The sequence below is a fragment of the Oryzias melastigma genome, linkage group LG4, assembly GCF_002922805.2.
Source record: "Oryzias melastigma strain HK-1 linkage group LG4, ASM292280v2, whole genome shotgun sequence".
Classification (NCBI taxonomy): domain Eukaryota; kingdom Metazoa; phylum Chordata; class Actinopteri; order Beloniformes; family Adrianichthyidae; genus Oryzias; species Oryzias melastigma.
The window spans coordinates 31,497,958-31,518,906 of NC_050515.1; the positions used below are offsets into that span (position 1 = coordinate 31,497,958).

Below are 20,949 nucleotides of genomic sequence, written 5' to 3' on the forward strand. Positions count from 1 at the left end.
CAATTGTGAGGAGAAAAGTTGTGTTAGAACATAGGAGTCCAGCATAACAGAGCTTGTGGGTGAAAACTGTCCAATCTAACAGGAGCTTTCAAACAGAAAACGGGTATTACAGTAAAACATTTAGACCTCTAAATGACCAAATAAATAGTTGGGAAAATATTCCATAAAGTATTAGGATTCTCAAGAAATGGTATGATCCATTTGATTTTCCAAAATTTGACATTTTAATACCAAGGTAAGTGGTAAGGTAACCCAGAAATGCTTGAAAAGAGAGAAACAACAGACAAAGCCTCAGGAATTTCTCTGACATTATTTTAAAAAAATCGTGGTATCATCTGCAAGTTGAGAGATTTTTTAATTCCTTTTCAAATAATTCAATTCCCTTAAACGAGTGTTGCTGAATCATATAATTTAGAATTTGTCCAACAAGTAGAAAGATGTATGGGAAGGCGGGACACTTTGTCATACATCTTTATTAAATCTACAAGATGCGCCATATAAAAGCTTTATAGAACTATTGGTATCTTTGTAAAGAGTTTTGAAGGCTCCAATAAAAGATTTTCCAAAATGTAAAAATGATAAAGTGTCAATGATAAATTTATGACTAACTGTGTCAAATGCATTCTGAAAGTCTAAATTCGTCAGAACAATCGCAGGGTGACTAAATGTCAGAACAATATTTAGTGCAATACTTGAGACATTTCAGAAGCAAACCAAAAACAAAAAAGAATGAACAATAATAAAACATACAGAGCTCAGTGGCCTTGTGGTAGAGTGTCCGCCCTGAGATTGGAAGGTCGTGGGTTCAAATCCCGGCCGAGTCATACCAAAGACTCTAAAAATGGGACCCAGTGCCTTCCTGCTTGGCACTCAGCACTAAGGAGTTGGACTGGGGGGTTAAACCACCAAATGGTTCCCGAGCGCGGCTGTGTCTGCAGCTCACCGCTCCCCCAGGGGATGGGTCAAATACGGAGAACAAATTTCACACACCTAGGTGCGTGACAAATAGTGGGACCTTTAACTTTAACTTTAAGAGTCAAAAAAAGAAAAGTGCAGGGTCTGCTCAATCAGAAGCAACAAATCCAAAAGGTTTCAATTGTCTAATTGTTTTTGTTAATTTCCTATTGCATATTTTAATTTTTTCTAAAGAGGCTAGATATAATTTAGGATCTGTTTCTTTAAAATTATTTAAAGCACACTTAAAATCTCCCCTGCAGTCAGATCCATCCATTTCAGCAGTATTCCTGTCATAGGGGTCAGCTAGGTCAGAAGGCCGGCGAGGAGGAGGGAAAGTCTGTCAGGGGGCAAATGTGAGAATGAATGAGTGCAATAGAAGAAACGATAGTACAACCCTCTTTGATACACAGTGGAGACTCTGCAGGATCATATGGATCGTACGACTGTTTCTTCAGCCTCCACAAATACAGTCCACAAAAATAGTAAAGTAACTTTGCTTGTATTTCAGCGTGAGAAACAGAGGTGTGGCGTGAGAGCGTGAGAAATCAGTCAAATGCGTGAGAGTTGGCAACCCTGACTGTAACACTTTTTTTTTTTTTTTTGAAAAGCGAAGTTATATAGGGTATGTCAAACACTTAAAGTTGATTTTGTGGTGTTTTCATTTATTTTTACCAAGACTTTTTTGTTACTGTTTACTTTTAAAATTCTAGATCATTAGCAATAATAAGCTATTGATGATTAAATCACTACTTAAAGTATTAATGAGTTCCTCATCATGGATGTTTATTTATTTATTTTTATTTTATTGTTATTTTCTTTCTCTGCTCCATCCCTCTTGCGTCTGTTGTTTGGACCTGTCTGTTCTTGTATTGTCCTTGAAATTGATAATAAAGACAAAAACAAGGATCAATGTAGATTGTGCCGTATTGAGTCGTCATCTGTCGCGGAGTCGTTTTGAGGCAGTTTCTTGTGGTTTTCGGCTCGTGTCCTCGCGCTCGCTCGGTTGCTACAACAGATGCAGGCGGAGGCAGAGACGTTCGCTCCGCATCACCCCCGCCGGCGCTCCTTTCGGGCCAGTTTAGAGTTTGAAGGAAAAGTTCTGTTGGAGAGTCATGGCCGAGTCTTTGAGGAGACTGGCGCAGACATCATCCTTCAGCGTTTTACAGGACAAGCTTGAGAGCTGGCACAGAGACTACCGCGTAAGTTCCTCCGGGAAACTAAACTTCACGTCCTCCGCTGATATCAGACTAATCACGACTGCAAACACTAGTGTCTCCCTCCGCCTCTTTTTTATGACCAATTACTGCTACTAATGGCGAGTTTCTGTTTGCTTTGACTGTTTATTGTTTCCTCAATTGGAATTTTATGATAACTCGTCGCCCTGCGATTTAAAAGAATGAAATACTTTAAGATCATACAGAATTCCTCCTTTAGCAGGTTGAGTTTGGTTGCCATGGATGCTGGTTGTCTTGGTTACGGTCTGAGTATTCTAAAGTTGCTAAACTTTCTTGTGGAAATAAAAATAAAAGTAGTTTAGGAAATAATAGAGAGTACTGTAAATGTCTGACACTTCGCCTCATGACCTGATGACCTGACCCTGACCTGTCATGGATGATGCTTAAGGAGGACTAATGTACCCCGGTCTATTATTTGGGAGAAGATTGACCTCAACAAAATGAAGACGAATAATATTTAATGAAGTTTCACATTTTAGGTCATACAGAGACTTAGTTTACCATTAGCCTGATGCACATGTCTCAAAGTCAAGGCCCGGGGGCCGGATCCGGCCCGCTGGGTAATTCTATCCATCCGGTCTTTTTACTTTATTGTTATTAATGGCCCGATGTTATCATGCGCTTATATCTAACTTGTATAATTTCATCAAAATATATTTTTATGGAGGGTAAAATATTGAAAGTTATTTAAGGTTTAAGTTGATTTATTCTGGAATATTATATTCATGTCTTTTTATTATTCATAATTATGGTAAAAAGTTACAGTTTTAAAGTTTTAAAAATTGGCCTTCTGCTAGCATTTTGGCCCGTGACCTAAGGTGTGTTTTGTATTTTAGCCCCTTGTACGATTGAGTTTGACACCCCTGTTCTTATGGGTTAAATCAATATCTCCTAAAGATCTACTACAATCATCTTTTGATTTATTTTCAAAGTGTTCCCTGTGGTCTTTTCATTATGATCATGCCGTTTTTAGCCAAAATCTAAAAGCCTGTATTGTTTTTGTTTGTGGTTCAGACTGTTGGATTGGAAGTCGTCCTACGGTAGCATCCCAGCATTCCCTTGTTTATATTCTCTGTTTACAGTGCTCGTATGTAACACAGTAGAGTGGCGCTTTGAATGGTATTTTGGATGCACGGTTTGTACACGACGGTTTAAACCCATCTTGAGACAACTTCAGACTATGATAGTATAGAATTAACAGCCATTTTCTGACCGTAATTATCACAGTTCTCAGAGTCAGTGAATGCACCAGGACTGAAGTTGCCACCTTCATCAATTTTGATTGGTCCTTTGTGTTAGACCCACCTCAACGCACCACAAAGTGGCCAAAAGTTTTGAAACTGAAATTTTCAGATTCAAAAACCAAAAAAAAAAAAAAGAATTCAAAGTTTAAAAAAAATGATTTAAAACCTGAAAACAGATCATTTGAAGCTGGAAATAATTACATTTTTTTTAAGTTAGCCAAAGTTTCTGACATTTTAACTTTTTCTTTTACCAAACAGCAATATTTTTTTCCAAGTTGTTTTATTTGGGTTTCAAATAATATTGGCCCCAGTTTAGCTCCATAGTTTGAATCCTAAATGCAGTCTGGTTCGAAATGGTTCATCTGAAGTGTATTGTGATTTGCAGTGGTGTGTCTGCAGCTGGATCCAGAAAAGCATTAGGAAAGGGTCAGAATGTCAATCTTTGTTCACTAAAAGTTACAAAATGTATGCAAAAAACATTCTTTTGGTCTGTTATAAGAGCAAAATGCACTGGACTGAGGGCTGCTAATGGGAACCTAATTAACTTAATGAAATAAACAGACTTGACAAACGAAAATCTGAACCATAACATGACAAACTAAATCATATTCTAAACACAACACCTGACTGTCTCCTTTGTCCTGTTATCTTAGTCATAATCGTTTTTATTGGAGCTGAAGTTCAGGGCCAGAGCTAAGATGTTTCCGTGTCACAGTTTCAGTGAAGATCACATCTTGGATTATTAGAAATGTTCACTTCAAATGTCCCTGTTTTCCAAGACGATTTCCTGCGACCAGAACCTGAACAGATGCTGTGAGCTGATTGAACTCACAGCGAAGCTCCAGGGCCAGCTGTTTGCCATCCTCAACCTCACAGCAGCTGAGGGTACAGTTTACATTTGGACCTTAACAAATAAGTCTCTTTTAAATAGAAAAGTTCTATCAGGACTGTGAAATGTTTGCTTATGAATCAGGCGGCCAGTATGCTGGAGTGGACACCCTGAAAACACGGCTGCTGCCTTGGCTTGGAAGCTCGTTCTCTACAGTGAGGCCTTCAGTCAGTGCAGACACCAGCCTGCAGCTCCTGCAGGTACCACACCATTGTAATTCATTCCATTTGGTGCAAGATACATGAAGTGTTTGTTGATACAACCAGGATTCAGCAGAGAAGGACAGAAAGATCCGAGAGCTTTCTCTCTCTCATGAGAGTGACATGCAGAAGATGGAGACTCGGCTGTCTTCCACTCGTCTGCAGCTGGAGTCTGTCAGAGCTCAGTGAGTCCTCTTTAACCGTCTCATCTTTAGACATTGGTCTGTCTCTGAAGCTGGAAAATGATTGTTTGATTTCCATAGGTTGTTGGATGTTCAAAAGGAGCTAGAGGAGACGAAGAGCCGATCAGCGACCACGCTGCTGGCCACCGAAGAGGAAATCTTGCAGCTGAAAGCAGAGTGGGTCTTTTCCACCACGGGTTGTTTTCAAGTGTCCCTTTCCTTAACCTACAGTTGTTTTTAGTTTGCAGTCTGCACAGGAGCAGGTGGAGGTTTACAAAAGAAGACTCCATGTTCCTGATGATTACGAGCGACAGATTCGCCTTCTGAGGGAAGAATTGTTGCACCTGAACGCAGAGAAGGCCGTGCTGCAGGACAGGTAGAACCAAGAGCGCCTCACCAAAGACTTTCTTCTGTGTTACATTTACATCCATCATTTTTCCCAAGCAGCTTCCCAATGATGCCTGAGGAGTAGAAGATGATAGATTGAAATGCCTCGAATGAGTTTGAATTTATAGTTGGTACAAGAGGAGTTTTTTTTTTTTTTATTCAAGATGGTGGGATTTTTCCTGAGATCAAATGACATCAAAGCATCAGTTGTGTGTGTAGACTTAGGCTGGTAATGTGTGTGAATTTTTCAGTGATTAGCTCGCTACGCTAGCCGGCCGTCTGGTAGACAGCGTAACATGCTAGTGAGCTCCCCTGTAGCATGCTAGCAAGCTCTGCTGTCCACAGGGCGGCTGGCTAGCATGGCGTGTCTACCCACTGAGTGTACACTTAAGCCGATGTGGAAAACACAGGTGGGTTCCACCACAGAAACTCTGAACAAACCCCTTTGGGCCAACATTTTCTGTCCACTTTTATACCATAAGGGGCCCACTTGACTTTGCTGGCTTGGTTGTGGGAAAATGTAAAAATCACCAAATGTTACACTTTGCCAAAAAACGTCCGCCAGCATCATTGACCTAAAGCTTTAAGATCATTCACTAAAACAGAAAGCTGTCCATGTGAAGACATTTTTGAATAAAAGACATCAAAAGGAAACGCAGTGTCCGGATATTTCCTGTCCATCCATGTTGGATCTGATCAAAAACATCAATAGATGCTTCTCTTGGGCCTCCTTTATCCTATCTGAGGATTTTTATTTTGAAAAAGCAGATCCTGCGGGAACGTCTCAGTGGATGTAAAACCATTTCTGATGCCATCTTTACGTCTGCCCGTCAGGTTGGTGAGAAGTCCGAGTCCTCTGCCTCAGCTCAGCCGTCCGTCCAGCCCGCTGAGGGGCGAGTCGCCCACCAGAGCCCAGCTCACGGAGTCCTCCCGCCGTGCGGCGCTCGTGTCCCGATTCAGCCGACTGTACGCCGCAGAGCGCCTGGAGGCTCAGAACCTGCTGCGACACTACGTCACAGATGTGGAGATGGTTCAGAAAATAATCTTCATCGCTGTCGTGGTACAACTTTTACAAAAACTTTGACAGACGAATTTTTCAGAGAAGCATCAGGTGTAACCATGGTGATAAAAAAGTTCCATTCTTAGTAGGAAAACCCTGAAGTGTGACAGGAAAAACACTGTCGGAAATGTTGTGTACATTTTTACTCTAAGAACTTTTGTGCTTTAGTGCATGTCCTGGTTTGTGTCAGGCCCTTTTATAATTTTGATCTCTTTCTGAAACGTGTTTATGTACTCCTGCTAGTTCCTCTTGTCGTGTGGTTGTTTAGGAGTCTTTCCGATCAGCCAAACTGGCCTACCGTCAGTTTAAGCTGCGAGTGAAAACCTCGTTATCCTCATCCCACTTTGGCCCAGAGAGTCTGGAGGATGCAGCTGTGGACTACATCGTCAGAAACCTGGACCTTTACGATGTTCACACCAACGTGGGCAGAAACTCTCCTCTCCTTCATCAAAGCTAGCCGCTGCTGATGAAGGAGAGGAGACGTCTCATTGTAAATGTGTTCTCTCCAGGATGTGATCAACGCGATGAACGTGAACCCTCAGATCTCCTTCCCACCGGAAGTGGACTTCTCCCTCATCAGTGTTCTGATCCGGGAGACTTGCAGGCTGGCCTTCGCCATGCAGACACTGGACCCCCCGCTTGACTTGGCCTTTGCAAGTGATGGAGAACTGTACAATGACACCAAGTCAGTCTGACAGCACTCTTCTTCTGCAGCTAGCTTTAACTTATGTCATGTTAAGCCTCACTTCCACTGAGCGGTTTGTTGTCACGGCGCATGCGTGGTGTAGACCGCTAGCATGTCATTGCGTCATTGTAGTGCGACACCTAGCAAAGCAATAACAATGGAGGTCATCCAGCATCTCGTCTTTTTAGTGCTTTAATGTTGAAGTGTGCAGACGGCTAAGAGGAATACTGCCTTAGAGGAAAACAGAATCGCTAGCTTAGCACTATATTGGTGTCGTCATCACTTTCTGCCAATCAACAGGTGGCAACAGAGACTCCGCCCCCACCATCACATTCTATATTTCTATGGACCTACCACAGATGGAGGCCCTCAAGAGGTGTGGGTCAGAACTGTTTAATGGGTCCATTTAACAATTGAAATACTCAAATTACCGGATCAAACTGGACCGTACCGTACCAGACTGTTCAGTGGAAACGAGGTTTTAGTCCAGGGATGTCAAACTCATTTTGGTTCAGGGGCCACATTCAACCCCGTCTGAACTCAAGTGGGCGGGACCAAAAACATAATAGCTAAATAACCTATGGTCACCTTTTTATCTGTTGCTTTGTGGGGTTTTTTTCTCAGTTGGGAAAAAATGCCTCAAACAATCTAGTAGCCTAATCACTTATTACCTTGTTTATTATGTTTATTTCTTAATCGCTTGTTATGCTGGTCTTGAGTTTCCTTTGGCTCCCCCTAGTGGTGGAACTACGCATTGCGGTCATTAGTTCAAAGTCCCTATGACAATTTTTTTAATAAAAAAAAAATAAAAAAAATCCCAGTAGTGTTTTAATTATGATAATGAAGTTTTTAACAAAAATCCCACGATCTAAATGTCTAAAAAAGACATTTTTTATGTTGATCTGAAGCCTCTGTTTCTAAAATCTCCTCTGAGGGGGCGTGGCTTCTGGAACAGATGAGGGTTTAGTGCATGTGCAGCAGAGCTGTTGATGGAAAAAGATCATTCATTCAAACAGAGTCTGTCCAAGACAGTTTGATTGATTTAAAAGGAGAAATACTCAGAAATACAAAATGTTCACTAAATCATGTTGTGTTTCTGCTGTTCTCCTCTGTTGTAACAGATACTGCAGGAGCTTCGACTCCGACTTCACGGCTCCTCTGGTCACGTTTCACGTCTGGCCCGCCTTGATGGAAGGAAACACCGTGATTGTCAAAGGCGAGGCTGTAACCCGGAGAGCTGCTATGGTAATGAATGTGTAGGTGGAAGGTGAAGCTGTGACTGCGCAGAAGAATGAATGTGGCGCTCTGTGTTTCTGCAGTGGAGCAGCAGCCGCAGGAGCACCAGTCCGGGGCGCTCGCCGTCCCTCAGCCCGACACGCAGTCCTGTAAGCCCATCGACTGATTAAAAAGATGAAACAATGCAGTTTATGGGTTTAGAAAGACATCTGTTTACATCTAATTTATAGATTCATTATATTTGTCATTTTTTATAATCCATGCACGCACATGTCCCTGAGGGTATGTATTCAGAGTTTCACTGAAATTGATGAGAAAAATGTCATGCTGTGCTGTGTTAGTTCTCTAGATTTAGGTTTTTATAGTAATAACCGTAAAAAAGACGAATGACTTCCCAGTCTTGATTTAATCTGCTTTCTTTCAGGGGATTAACAGCAGAAGAAGTCTGTCTCCTGAACGTCTGAGGACCAGTCACCTGTGAGCCTCAGCTCCACAGAGGAACCCTTCAAGCTCCTGAAATAAATTCTGAGCTGCTGAGGTTTGAGTCGTGTTTTTAGCTCACATGAATGACTGGATTGCTCCAACAAAACACCAAAGTCATGCATTAAGCAAAAGCTGTCTTCCCATAGAAAGGTTCTGCACAAAAAAACAAGAAAATCTTTGACCCGGGTCTGGAACCTTCTTTGGGTCAAAATCTCTCCCAGACCACAATCCAACAGGAGCCACAAAGTCTAACTTCACACTTTAGAAAATTAAGATTGTATTTATGTTATTGTTACTATTATGATAAATAGAAATAACCAACTGTTTTTGTTATGTAAAAACATAAATCTAAAGAGAAAATAGCTTTTTTTTTGAAGATCTATGAACTAATTTGTACCTTATGGCAAAGGATCATATGACTTCCTTTCAAAATAAAAGTGTGTATGCTGATTGAAAAACAATAGACCCTTTCCATGGTGACATCACACAAAATGGCGACAGGGCCGGAAATTTGAACAGTGACAGTTGAACGCTGTTTGACACAATTTTATATAAATAATAAAAGGTAACCTTATCAATTTCAACAGAAAATGTACAATATTTATTTTATAAATGTCCTGCTGAACTGTATTTTCATTTCCTGTCTTAAATCGTTCACAAATCTAAATAGAAATTTGAAAAATCCTTCAATATTTGAGGTTCTATTGAAGATATCAACCTTTCATTAGAGCAGATTTTATTATATCAGGTTCTATTTTGGTTGATGACACATGTTTTAAGTGCGATCAGCACAAAAACTGATGGAAATGTTGGTAATAGGAGCAGCTAAAATGTACATTGCTGCATGTTGACCGTGTGTTTTAACTGAACCCAAGGATAAATGTAGTTGTTGTAATAAGAGGTATTTGTTGTTTTTTTGCGTATTTAAAAGGGAATTGTAAAAATAGAATAATTTCAATAGGAATAGTTTTTTGATGGTTACAAATGATTTTTCTCCTTGTTTCCCTTTATTATCCTGCAGGATCAGACACGGTTATGAACTGTGGAGCTACATCAGAAAATAACACAACAGTTATTAGTTTACTTTATTGTCAGACACGTTGAAATTGTCTGAATTTATCTCTGTTTTTAGTGATTTTGTGAACACAGAAATGTAATCAACTTTAACTTTAAAGATCTTCTGCAGATCTACGTTTATCAAGCTAGCGTTAGCATTAGCATCTATTAGAAGAGTAAAATCTGAATGACCTTCATAATCAAACCAGCAGCATTCAATGAAGTTCCTGTAACCTTCATCTAACTATGACCGGGTTGTAGAGAGAAATAATCCACGACTGGTTTAATATCATCCAGAGGATTTTGGGGAAGCAGCTGTGGAGCGTTCTGAAGGAGGAATACTGACATTTGATCTGAGAGGGAAACAATACAATCAGGGAGGACATTTAGAAAATAAATATTGTACAAATGTTACAACTGGTCAGGTTACCTTTCATTATCAAACGTAAAATTGCTGTAAACAGCATTCAGCGTTCAGCTTTACCGTTCTAAACCATAGACAGAATACAGAACCAGAAGTCACTCTGAACACTCGCCGTTTTGTGAGACGTCACCTGAAAAGGGTCTATTGTTGTGCATCTCAGTCGGATGTTTGTGAAGCTAACTAAACCATAAGGAACTCTTAAATGACTTTGTTCAAAAATAGATCATCTGTCTTAATTATAGTTAGTTATAACTTCCCGTGGTGCTTACTGACCTCAAAGTGTTTTTCTGTGGTACTGGTACACAGCACCCCAAAATCAGTCCAAATGTTTTCAGTTCAATTTTGTCAAACTACGAATTGTTTGAAGGATTATTGGAGTTATGGGTTCTGTTTAGGTTTAAGCTACTTTCAAAATCTTACTTTTGACTTTACATTTACCTTTCTAAATTACAATTATCTTTTGTTTTGTATCCAAAGGGCTAGAATGTAGAGGTAAAAATGTGTTTTTTACATGTGCACTCAGGTCTGTTTTTCTGGATTTACCAGACTTGATTCATTTAGTATCTAAGCTCTGTTTTATAAACTTATGTAGATTATTCAGGGTAAACACTTGAGTTTCAGATCAGTGTTTTTTGAAGCAGCTGAACATAAATTCCTGGTGTTTTTCTCCTTGGTGTCTGACTGAAAGTCAGCATGTTTGCAGCAGGTTTTTACACAAGTTACTGCTGATGTTGGCACATTCATCAACACGGAAATCACTGTGGGTTTACTGTACACTGTTCAGGTGACTCAGAATCTACTGGTGTGTGTTAACACACCAGTAGACTACTGGTGTGTGTGGTGTGTGTTTCAAGTGTTAACACTTGAAAAGTTACATTAAATCAAAGAACATAAATGTTGGAGCTCTGTTAAAGGGTTAAGTCATACCAGTGTAATCTAAAATTTGTGTTGTTAAAAATAGATCAGAAGTGCATAGAGTGCATCTCAAATTATCTTTATCTTTTGATGTAGACTGTATGAAGTTACTCTTATTAAAGCTGAACTCATGCAGGGATACAACCTAATAAATCCTTTTTAGAATGACTCATGGTGTGTTTTTGCTTGTTCTGTTTCCTGCAATATTTCTGAACAAAATTAACTTTTTTTTTTCTTGTGTACAACTGTGGAAGTAAGTGTTTGATCTTTTAAAATGAACTTAAAAAGAATCTGACAGTGCGTCATCCTAATGGTAGATTCATTTGAACAGATAGAAAATGAAGAAATCCACATTGAGTAATGTATACATTTTCATTTTATTGGGGGAAATGCTGAAAAGATTGTGATAAACTTTGTGATAAAACCCTGATCATCAGCACAGAAGTCAGAGTTTTTTTGTAGTTTATCATCAGATTTCTGCATTAATCAGGAGGAATTTTGCTCTACACTTCTTCACAAATCATTTCTAAATCATTCCGATTTGGTTTCCTGTTGCTTAGCTTCAGCTCTCTCCAGAGGTTTTCTAAATCAGGGGTCCCCAAACTTTCTCTTGTGAGGGCCACATAACTGTTTTCTTCTCTGATGAGGGGCCGGGTCGGTTTATAGGCTTACAGAAATAGTGTAACAATCACAGCCTAAAGGTAAAGATTTATGGTTTTCCAGAAAGACACACATAGCCAAATTTTAAATAATTCAGCATTAGCATCATTTAGAAGAAGAAAATCTGAATGACCTTCACAATCAAACCAGCAGCTTTCAATGATTCTCCCTCCAGCCCTCAGCTGGGCCTGGAAATTCTGTCCTTAGAGGTTATGAACAGAACCACGGACAAAGGGGTCTCTACCAGAGTCCTCTCAGCACTGTGAGGGAGAAGATCCAAGGTTTTCTACAAAGCATGTAGATCAACTCCCATGAACTCCTGGACACTTTGTGTCTAGCTGCCCCAGTCTCATGACTGGAACAGAAACTATACTCTTCCTCCTGAATCAGAGGATTGACAATCAGCTTGATAGAACCTTTTTCACCATTTACCCAACTCACTGTGAGGATCAGGACCTGCTGGACTTCAGTACAGGAGGAAAAGTTCTGAAGTCCTGCTCAGACTAAACCACGTAACCAACAAAGATGTCCAAAGACAGAAGGCTTTCTTCCATATTTTCCCTCTTTATTGATGCTTTAAATACGTTAGAAAAGTAAAACTGTTTCAGTTGTCATCCTCCTCATCTTCTTCCTCCTCCTCCGACTCCTGCTGGACCTCCTGCTGCTCCTCCAAGGCCATTCTCATCTCTTCCTCCTCCTCCACTGATGGATCCACCATCTCTGTAACCTCGGGTCCACTGGGGTACTCCTGCTGTGGTGGTGGGGGCACACACGGGCTGTAGCCCTGGCCAGTGTACTTCAGCCCCCAGCCCACATAGATGTTCTCGAACCTCCTGCAAAAGCAGCTCGTGAGTTCAGGCAGAGCCACAGGAACGTCTGTGCCGTGTCCTTACTTTCCGTTGGAGAATGCAAAGGCTCCGGGCCACAGGTTGGATCGCAGCACTGCCACAGCATGCTGGGGGGTGATGGTGGAGGACAGCCTCAAGCTCCATGGGGGGGTGTGGAACAACTCTGAGGACATCAGGTGAAACAGGCATCAAAGATGGGAGAATTTCAAGAACAGATTCACGTATATGAAGGCAGAAACTGGCTGTTTATTTAACAATTAATTTTTATCAATTGCTGGGAACCCCCACCCCCCATCCCCCCATTTCGGTAAAGAAATACTCTTGTTTTTGGCTGGAAAAGAAGAATTTAAGTGGCAATCTAGTTTTTTTCTTTCTTTTTCTCTTTTTAAACCCCTAACAACAGAAACCTTTAAATCTGGAGATTCCTGTCAGAACATCCACCACACTGGCAGACATACCACATGTTGGTGGAGGGGTTAATGCGGCCGCCTTCTATTGCAGAGGTCAGAGGTTTGGGTCCAGCTAGGGAGAAGTGTTATCATGCTGAACATTTTTTAAGTGATTATTATTTAATTATTGAGAATGAAAATTAAATAAAGACTTATTTAACATATTCCAGGCAGCTACAGTGTTTCTCTTTTGTGTGCAGTGATATTCATGGATAGGTGGTAGTGGGGGTGGAGGCGCAGAAATCCCACTTCGCTCAGGGCGCCATGCAGCCTAGGGTCAGCCCTGCCCCTGATATAGATGAATGAAGTCATCACATGTCAAGCAGAATTTCAGCTGCTTTGTTCCTGAATGTAGCGACACTGAAAAGCAGCTGCTGGCTGAACTTTCTCCACATAAATGTCTGCAATCAGAGTTGGAGGAGAATATGATGCAATGACACCACGTCTTTTCTGTCATGTAAACATAGAAAAATCCTCCATAAAGGAAAGCCAACGACATCCTGGACCAGAAAGAGACTCAAAATGATTTGTCAGAAGAGGAATCACACGAGAACTGATACATTTAGAAGCTCTGACCTGCATCCTGGGATAGATTAGTGAGCAGAGGAGGTCCATATTCCGGTTCTGGTTCATCAGGCCTCTCGTCTTTCTCACCAGCCTCTGCTTCTTCAATGGAGTCGTCCTCCACCTTCATGGCTGGGTTCACCCAGGTACAGCGGCCCTGAAACCATAGTTTGAGTCCAGGTGGAAATGCTTCTTGTGAGTCTAGACCGCATATGAAGCGCATGAACCCAGCCTCAAACGCCACTTTCCTTTTCACGCCCACCAGAGTATGTAACCATGATAATGCTGCACCTGAACCAATAGAAATCCTGTCAGAGAGTCGTGCAGTGACTGAGAGCTGCAGCTCAGACTCAGCAGGTCTATAACCTGCTTGGCTCTTCACAGAACCCGGGCCCTCTTGTTTTGGAGCATCCAGAAGGAGTAAAGCTGGACCGCTGCTCCTTCCCCAGAGACTCTGACAAGGACGGGCTCCAGCATCCCTTTAACCCAGGGGTTCTCAAAGTTTTAGTAGCGGAGGGCCAAATTAGACTGGGGGCTAATTTTGGTGAAAAAATGGATACCGGTAAACAGAAAATCACTGCAGTGACAAAGAAAATGTTGTCTGCCCTCTAGTGGTGAAATGAATACACTACCATTGAGACCTCGGTGCAGTTATCTTTTTTCTCTGCAGATGTCGCCAGAAACCATGAAAAAAAAAGTTTTTCCAAGCAATGCACAGCTTGTTATGATTTATTGAGGGCCGCAAAAACTCCTCCCGAGGGCCACCACTGGCCCGCGGGCCAGACTTTGAGAACCCCTTCTTTAAACAAAAATAAACAAAGCTTTTGTGCAGATTAAAAAGGATCTTAAAAGTTATTTTACACAATTGTGAGATTTCAGCATTTATTAAAAATTTCAAAGCAACTTCTACAGTTTTTGCATTCACATTTTTAGACATGGGGCACCAAACTGCAAAAAAAATATTTTACAGTTCGACACACTACTAATCTCGTGTAAAATATGAAAAAAATTTAATAATTAAAACCATAAATAAAATAACTCAACGCTTCGACCGGGGCTGCCTGACGCATCCCCGGTCGAAGCGTGGTGGAGGGGAGGAGGGGGGGCATGTGGTGTTAGTGCGTCTTTAAAACTTTTAGGATGAAAAAGCTACTGAACAAATCCTCAGGGACAGGTTTGAAGTCAAAAAAGAAGGAAGAGGAGGAAACACACTCAAAGCAGAAGTTTGTCTGTTTGATTTACATTCAGGGGGGTTGCAAAAATCACATTTCGCCTTGAGGGCCATGCAGCCCTGGGCCGGGCCGGGCCGAGCCGGGTCAGGAGGACTGTTAGATTATGTGGAGTGTACCTGTGTGTGTGCACTCACCTGCTTCAGGATGTGTTGGATGTGATGCACCCAGCTGGACAGGGACTGAGCCATTTCAAATGAGGACACGCCCTCAAACTCAGGGTTGACCTGGCATTGGTCGCGGCCCGTCTCCTCCTCTTCCTCGCCCTCCTCCTCCACAGCCTGGTAGAACCCAGACGGGCTGACCTGCGTGCCAGCAGAGATGCGAGCGATCTGCGCTCTCAGGTAGTTGGCCTCGTTTCCCGGGAACGGCGGGTAGCTCAGGACTGGACTGTCCAGCCGACCTGTGAAGGCCTTGCAGATGCTGCGGGCCGCAGTGATCTGGGCGGGGCTGACGGGGGGCAGCTTCACCCAGGGAAGGCCTGGCTCGGTGCAGACAAAGTAAAAGCACCTGTTGGCTCCTGTTCCTACCGCCTCTTTTGGCACCATGGGTGGGTGTGTATAGGTGGACCGCGGCACAGGATCTGTCTGAAACACCAACATGTCAATGGAGTGGAGCCACAGCGACTCGGTCGTAACAGGTTAGAACGGCTCAGGTTGGATTTCTTTGACAAGTTTTTTTTTTACATGAAAATGATGCCAACAGGAATAAAGTGCAAACAGAAGTCCAGATTAATTTTGTGCTCTTGTAATTTTAAGTAGCTATTTATTTTTGTGTAAGACATATTTGTGGCTGTGTGTCATTGAAGAGTCTCAGATGAGCCGTGAATGTTTCAAAGTCTCACTCCGATCATCTTTTGGTTTATTGTCAAAGTGTTTCTGGTGGTCTTTTAATTTGATTATGACGTTTTAAGACAAATTCACAAACCTGCTGTTTTCAAGGACATAGTTTCTGCAGAGCTGCAGTAGTTTATCAGAAACTTGCCACTGAGTTGCTGTTGGCGAGGAAGTTAGCCTGTACTAACATCCCATCATCTCTTTGACCCAGGAGTTTCCAAAGTTGTTGTAGCTGAGGTTCATTAGACTGTGGACCAATTTTGGTGAAATAAAATGGATAAGCAGAAAATTGTTGTCTTCCACTCTGACTCCATTTCTACTGCCGTCGTCACGGTTCTTCCTTTCTCCGCAGAGGCAGTGACATAGAAAATGTTGTCTGCCCTCTAGTGGTGAAAATAATTCACTGTACCCTTGATTTCTGGGCGCAATTACTTTTTTCTCCTGCAGATGTCCCCTGTTTCTTTATGAAAAACCAAAACAAACAAAAAAAAAATTCCAAGCAATGGTTACGATTTATTGAGGGCTACAAAAGCGGGCCACACTTTGAAAACCCCTGCTTTTACCCTTTAACACTGGAGCTCCAGTGTTAATCTTCTTTGATTTACTGTAATTTTGTTTTATTTTAACACGGTCAGCATAATTGCAGCAGATTCTAAAGGAGAGAAGCGACTCGTCCAGCCACTTTTCTCTTTACAATCTACTGGAATTAAGTTGATTGTGTTAGCGGCTGAAAATTTTTTTAAGATTTTGAGTTTAAGCGTCACCGGTGACGTCCCAGGTGTTAAAGGGTTAATTGCACACTCTCCTGCTAGCTTACAGCCCCTCACAACCCCAAGCTAACATTAGCGATGCAACAAAAACAGCGAGCAAAATCAGAGCTCTCCAGTCGTACAGTTTAGTTTTCATGGATCTATTTGTCTGTAAGTGGATGATCAGAATGGAGGGAGACTTTGGATCTTTTTCAAACTGCATTTTCTTCTCTGCTCCTGATTACAATGATTTGGAAAAAAAACTTACACAGAAATGCAGGTTTCATTTTAACTTCTTTTATGAATTCCCTCCAATTTCAGGCATTGTTGGAGTTTAGCTAGTATTTAAGCAAAGAGCTACCTTTTTGAGATAATTTTGAGTTTAGCTCATTTTAAGCAACACACTAAATATTTTTGCAAAACTAGAAAGTATTAAGGACTTTTAAGCAATTTTACTACAATTTTTTTCAGAAATTTAGGTCAATTTCAGAGCTCTTTAATTTGATTTTTAATAGTTCTCTAACAACATTTCCAGTCTTTAAGCAAATTTAACATTTTGCAAATAGCTTTTACATTTTCAGCAAAAAGCTTCAGCATCTTCAGTGACCACTTTCAGCAAAAATCATTCCCACTAGCATTATTGCAGGTAATGCAACTTTTCTAGTTTACTCCCCAATCATGGAGAAAATTGGATTTAGAATTATTTATTACATTAGTTTTTTCCTATTAATTTCCTTTTTTTAAAACAAAATTTTCAGCAAAATTAGAGGACACTATTATGATGTAATGGTTTACATGAAGTTTGGAATGTTTGCTGATAAAATTCTCAGTATATAGGAAACTACACAGTTTATTTACAAGCAAAAAAATGTCTTTAAGTCAAACCCTTCCACTTCTTTGACTGTTACTGCACTATTTGTCATAGTAGCAGGACAACACACTGGCACACACATCTGTGCACACTCGTTTACTTTTCCTTGGAACCTTTTTGTAATTGTAGTAAGTTCTGTTAGTTTTTAGCTCTGTTTTGACTTAAGTTATTGGTATTTGAGCACTAGCGGTTCCACAAAAACTTTGTTGAAACATTTCAAATTAAATCCGTTTCAAAAAGTCTAACTTACTCTGATTCTCCTGAAGTTGAGTCGTGGCATCTGGAATTCAAAGGTCTTTCATGAACCGTTTCTCTACGTATTCAAGCGGCTTCATCAGTTTGATAAAGCCGCTTGGATGAGTGAGGAGACATTTGAAAGACAGAAAACTTTAAGTCTACATGCCACTGCTCAACTTTAAGCATGAATAAGAGCCTTCACCGACTTATTCTGTAATCTTTAATCTGTTTAGATGATGTCACTCCTCGTGGTCTTACCTCACTTTCTTGGGTGCCAGATTCCTCCTCCTCTTCTTCTTCCTGGAGGTCTTCGTCAGCGCTTTGCTCTCCATCTCCCTCAGCGTATTCTGCCTCAGCGATGATGTAGCTGCTCTCTGTTCCCAGAATCTTACCCCACAAGCGGCATCGTGGGAGTCCCTGCGACTCAACTAGGAGCTTTAAAGCCAGTAGGATCCGTTGAGTCTCCTCCCGACCCAGACCCACTCCAGCCTGCTCCAGGTAGAAGGCGGTCTCGTTCACGTTGGGAAAGCCGGTTTCCACCTGTTACAGAGCAGCCAGCACACTGACTGAAGAGCATCTGCAGAACGCCTCATGAGAGAACATGTCTAGAGGTTGTGTGAGGACTCAGACAGGCTCAGACCTTCATTCACATCAGACTGTAGTGAGGGTTGATCAGTTTCTGCTGCATCACATGTGTGTCGTCCACTGTGATGGACCTAGATCATTTTTACATCATAGTAAAATAAACCTACGATGTCTTAATCCAAATGGTATTTTTTAATATTGTTTATAATTGATTTCATTTTTAAATGATTTTATAATGGAATAGATCAATTAGATTTGATTAAAACTTGTCTCAGACAGATTGATTGGATTGTAGGAGTATATAGTGAGGTAGATGTGATTTTTTTTTTTTTTTTGCAAGTTCTCCTTCTTAGAATCATGGAGGGTTCTGGCATGTTTATGTTAGGTTCATGTCCACTATGACAGACAGAATAAAAAACTGGTTACATTAGAAGCTTCACATAAGTCACATTCACATGACTTTCAGCTCTAAACTCACTAGAGATCTGTTTAGATCATCTGGAGACCTTCAGGTTCTGGAGCAGCAAAGAAAGAATTGAAGCCACTAGAGTGCACATTGGAACTGAGAGATGTTGATTGGTTTGGGGTTTGTCAGATGAGGGAGTGACATGGTGGAGTGGTGAAGGACTACTCACAGTCGGGTCTTCGTGGTTGAAGTCCTGCTCTTGTTTGAAGAGCAAGAGCTGATGCTCTGCCAGCATATCTCCAGCAGAGGGCGTCACATGCTCCCGCAGTGAGCTCTGCCTGTCTTTGAACAAGGCTCGCTTCAGTTCCAAACTCATGTCCTCCAGGACATCCACCGCGTCGTGTGGACGCTCATCCATTATCTTGACCAGCAAGAGGACCAGGTGGTCGTAGCTGCAACACAGGAGCAGCTTCATAAGGTTCTGAGTGGTGAAAATCTAGGTTTTCAGCAGGAGCTGACTACACCTGATACTCCTCTCTGAACTACCAGGATTCTGGACCTTCTCTGATGTTTCATGGGTTGAAGCTCTCTTCAACTGTTTTCAGACTGGACACATTTGGTTTCCTTAAAGTGAACCAGTTCATTTTCCACAATAATCCGGAACAAACTTTCAGCGGGCAGGTTGGAACGGATAGAGAAAGGTTTCAGGTGTTATGTGTGACCAAAGAGTCTCATCAAGAATGAAAGGAAAGGTGGTGAGAGGAGCCATGTTGGTGGTTCAGACTCTGATCTAGAGACAGGAAGCAGAACTGGAGGCAGCAGAGACAAAGATGATCTCTTTGGAAGTGACCAGGATGGATCAGGAATGAATCCATTAGAGGAACGGATCATGGTAGATGCTCTGGAGATAAATGCAGGGAAGCAGCTGGAGATGTTTGGATGATGAGGTTGGAGTCAACAGGAAAGAGGTCTAGAGGAAGTCCACAAAGTAGGTTCGTAGAGATGTAGTGATGAAGACTTAAAGGTGGTTGGTGAGAACAAGGAGGATGCAGACGAGAGGTTGAGATGGAGGCGGATGATTCACTACGCCAAGTTACCTGTAAAACAGGGGTGTCAAACTCAGTCAGGGGGCCAAGATCAAAAACACGCCTTATGTCGCAGGCCGGACAGGTTAAACCAGGGGTGTCGAACTCATTTTGGTTCAGGGGCCGCGTTCAACCCCTCTGATCTCAAGTGGACCGGACCAATAACATAACAGCAAAATAGCCTGTGGTCAACTTGTTATCTGTAGCTTTGTTTTTTCTCGTATCCTACTAATCACTTATTATTATTATTATTATTATTATTAGAGCTAGTATTATTTTTATCTTTTTGACGACGACATTTGGGTAATCGTGGTGTCACACCAGATTATTTTTATAGTAACAGCAGTGAGGCTGGCAGGGAACAGAACTGTATAATACCCGGATGTGACACGTGCTTCTATCTTGGTATTTCTTTCCTTTGCTTCCCCTGGTGGCGGAATTGCACATTGCAGACATTTCTTAAAAAAAAAAACATAACTTGCCCCAGGAATGGCCTTGAAACGTGCTTCTTTCCCCAACATCCTTATTTATTTTTTTGTCTTTATGACTGGGCCAGATTAAACCATCTGGTGAGCCGGATGCAGCCTGCGGGTCGCATGCTTGACACCCCTGGGTTAAACCTTTACTGAACACTCTAAAACTACATTTTTAAAACATTAAAACCTGAACTTTTTAACATAACGATGAATCATTGTGAACAGATCAAAAGTCAGACAATTCCAGCATGTCTGACCTTAAAGTCAAACGTATTCCTGTTGTAATGTTTTCTACTGCGGTCAGTGAGCTGCTGTTAGCTCAGCCGTGGTTCTAACATCACTCCTCTTTGATTTTGATCATAACTGTGTCTGATCTCCAGGAAAATAAAGCTAAAACATGATTACATTAATTGAATCTGTTGACAAAAATATGAAAGTTTGCCCAGAAATTAATTTTCTTACTTGGCCGCTCTTATTTTGAAAGCTGAAACTACGTGTTTCGATAGCTGCTCTGAACATTTTCACTGAACCAAACCATTCCTGTTTTTACAATTATCCCCTAAAATATCTTGTAGAAACGAGTACATATATCCCAGGAAGCAATTAAAATGTTTACGGGCAATGAAGCGTTGTGCCTCTTTGCTGTAGGTAGTAAATGTTGACAACATGAATTTCTATCAGTTTTTGTGCTGATCACACTATAAACACGTGGAAATAACATCAGCCAAAATAGAACCTGTTAGAATAATATCTGCTCAAATGAAAGGTTGATATGTTCAACAGAACCTCAAATACTGGAGGATTATTCACATTTGTATTTAGATTTGCTAACGATCTAAAACAGATCAAATACAGTTCAGCGGGACATTCATAAAATAAATATTGTACATTTTTGTGCTGAAATTGGTATGATTACCTTTTGTTATTTACTTCGAATTGTGTTAGACAGTGTACCAGATCAAGAATGGTTATTCTAACAAATAAAATGACTCAGTAAAAGC

General features: G+C 41.2%; 2 protein-coding genes across 3 annotated transcripts in view; one reads left to right on the plus strand and one right to left on the minus strand.

Annotated features, from left to right (window-relative positions):
- Window positions 1-1,882: 1,882 nt before the first annotated feature.
- spata18 (spermatogenesis associated 18) lies at window positions 1,883-8,613 on the plus strand. The gene is made up of 12 exons (XM_024259130.2): window positions 1,883-2,156; window positions 4,216-4,321; window positions 4,410-4,525; window positions 4,592-4,710; window positions 4,789-4,884; window positions 4,949-5,083; window positions 5,929-6,154; window positions 6,423-6,575; window positions 6,664-6,839; window positions 7,961-8,084; window positions 8,159-8,224; window positions 8,500-8,613. The coding sequence occupies exons 1-12, from the start codon at window positions 2,070-2,072 to the stop codon at window positions 8,554-8,556; spliced, it is 1,461 nt and encodes a 486-aa protein (XP_024114898.1). The 5' UTR covers window positions 1,883-2,069; the 3' UTR covers window positions 8,557-8,613.
- Window positions 8,614-12,156: 3,543 nt separating this feature from the next.
- Window positions 12,157-20,949, minus strand: part of rsph4a (radial spoke head component 4A) — a 13,533-nt gene continuing 4,740 nt past the window's right edge. For both annotated transcript variants that reach the window (XM_024258871.1, XM_024258872.1), the window contains exons 2-7: window positions 18,617-18,839; window positions 17,655-17,936; window positions 14,841-15,290; window positions 13,487-13,631; window positions 12,507-12,624; window positions 12,157-12,446 (exon numbers count right to left, since the gene is read on the minus strand). In XM_024258871.1, coding sequence (XP_024114639.1) covers window positions 12,218-12,446; window positions 12,507-12,624; window positions 13,487-13,631; window positions 14,841-15,290; window positions 17,655-17,936; window positions 18,617-18,839 — 1,447 coding nt within the window. In that variant the 3' untranslated portion in view covers window positions 12,157-12,217. The remainder of the gene's footprint in view (window positions 12,447-12,506; window positions 12,625-13,486; window positions 13,632-14,840; window positions 15,291-17,654; window positions 17,937-18,616; window positions 18,840-20,949) is intronic.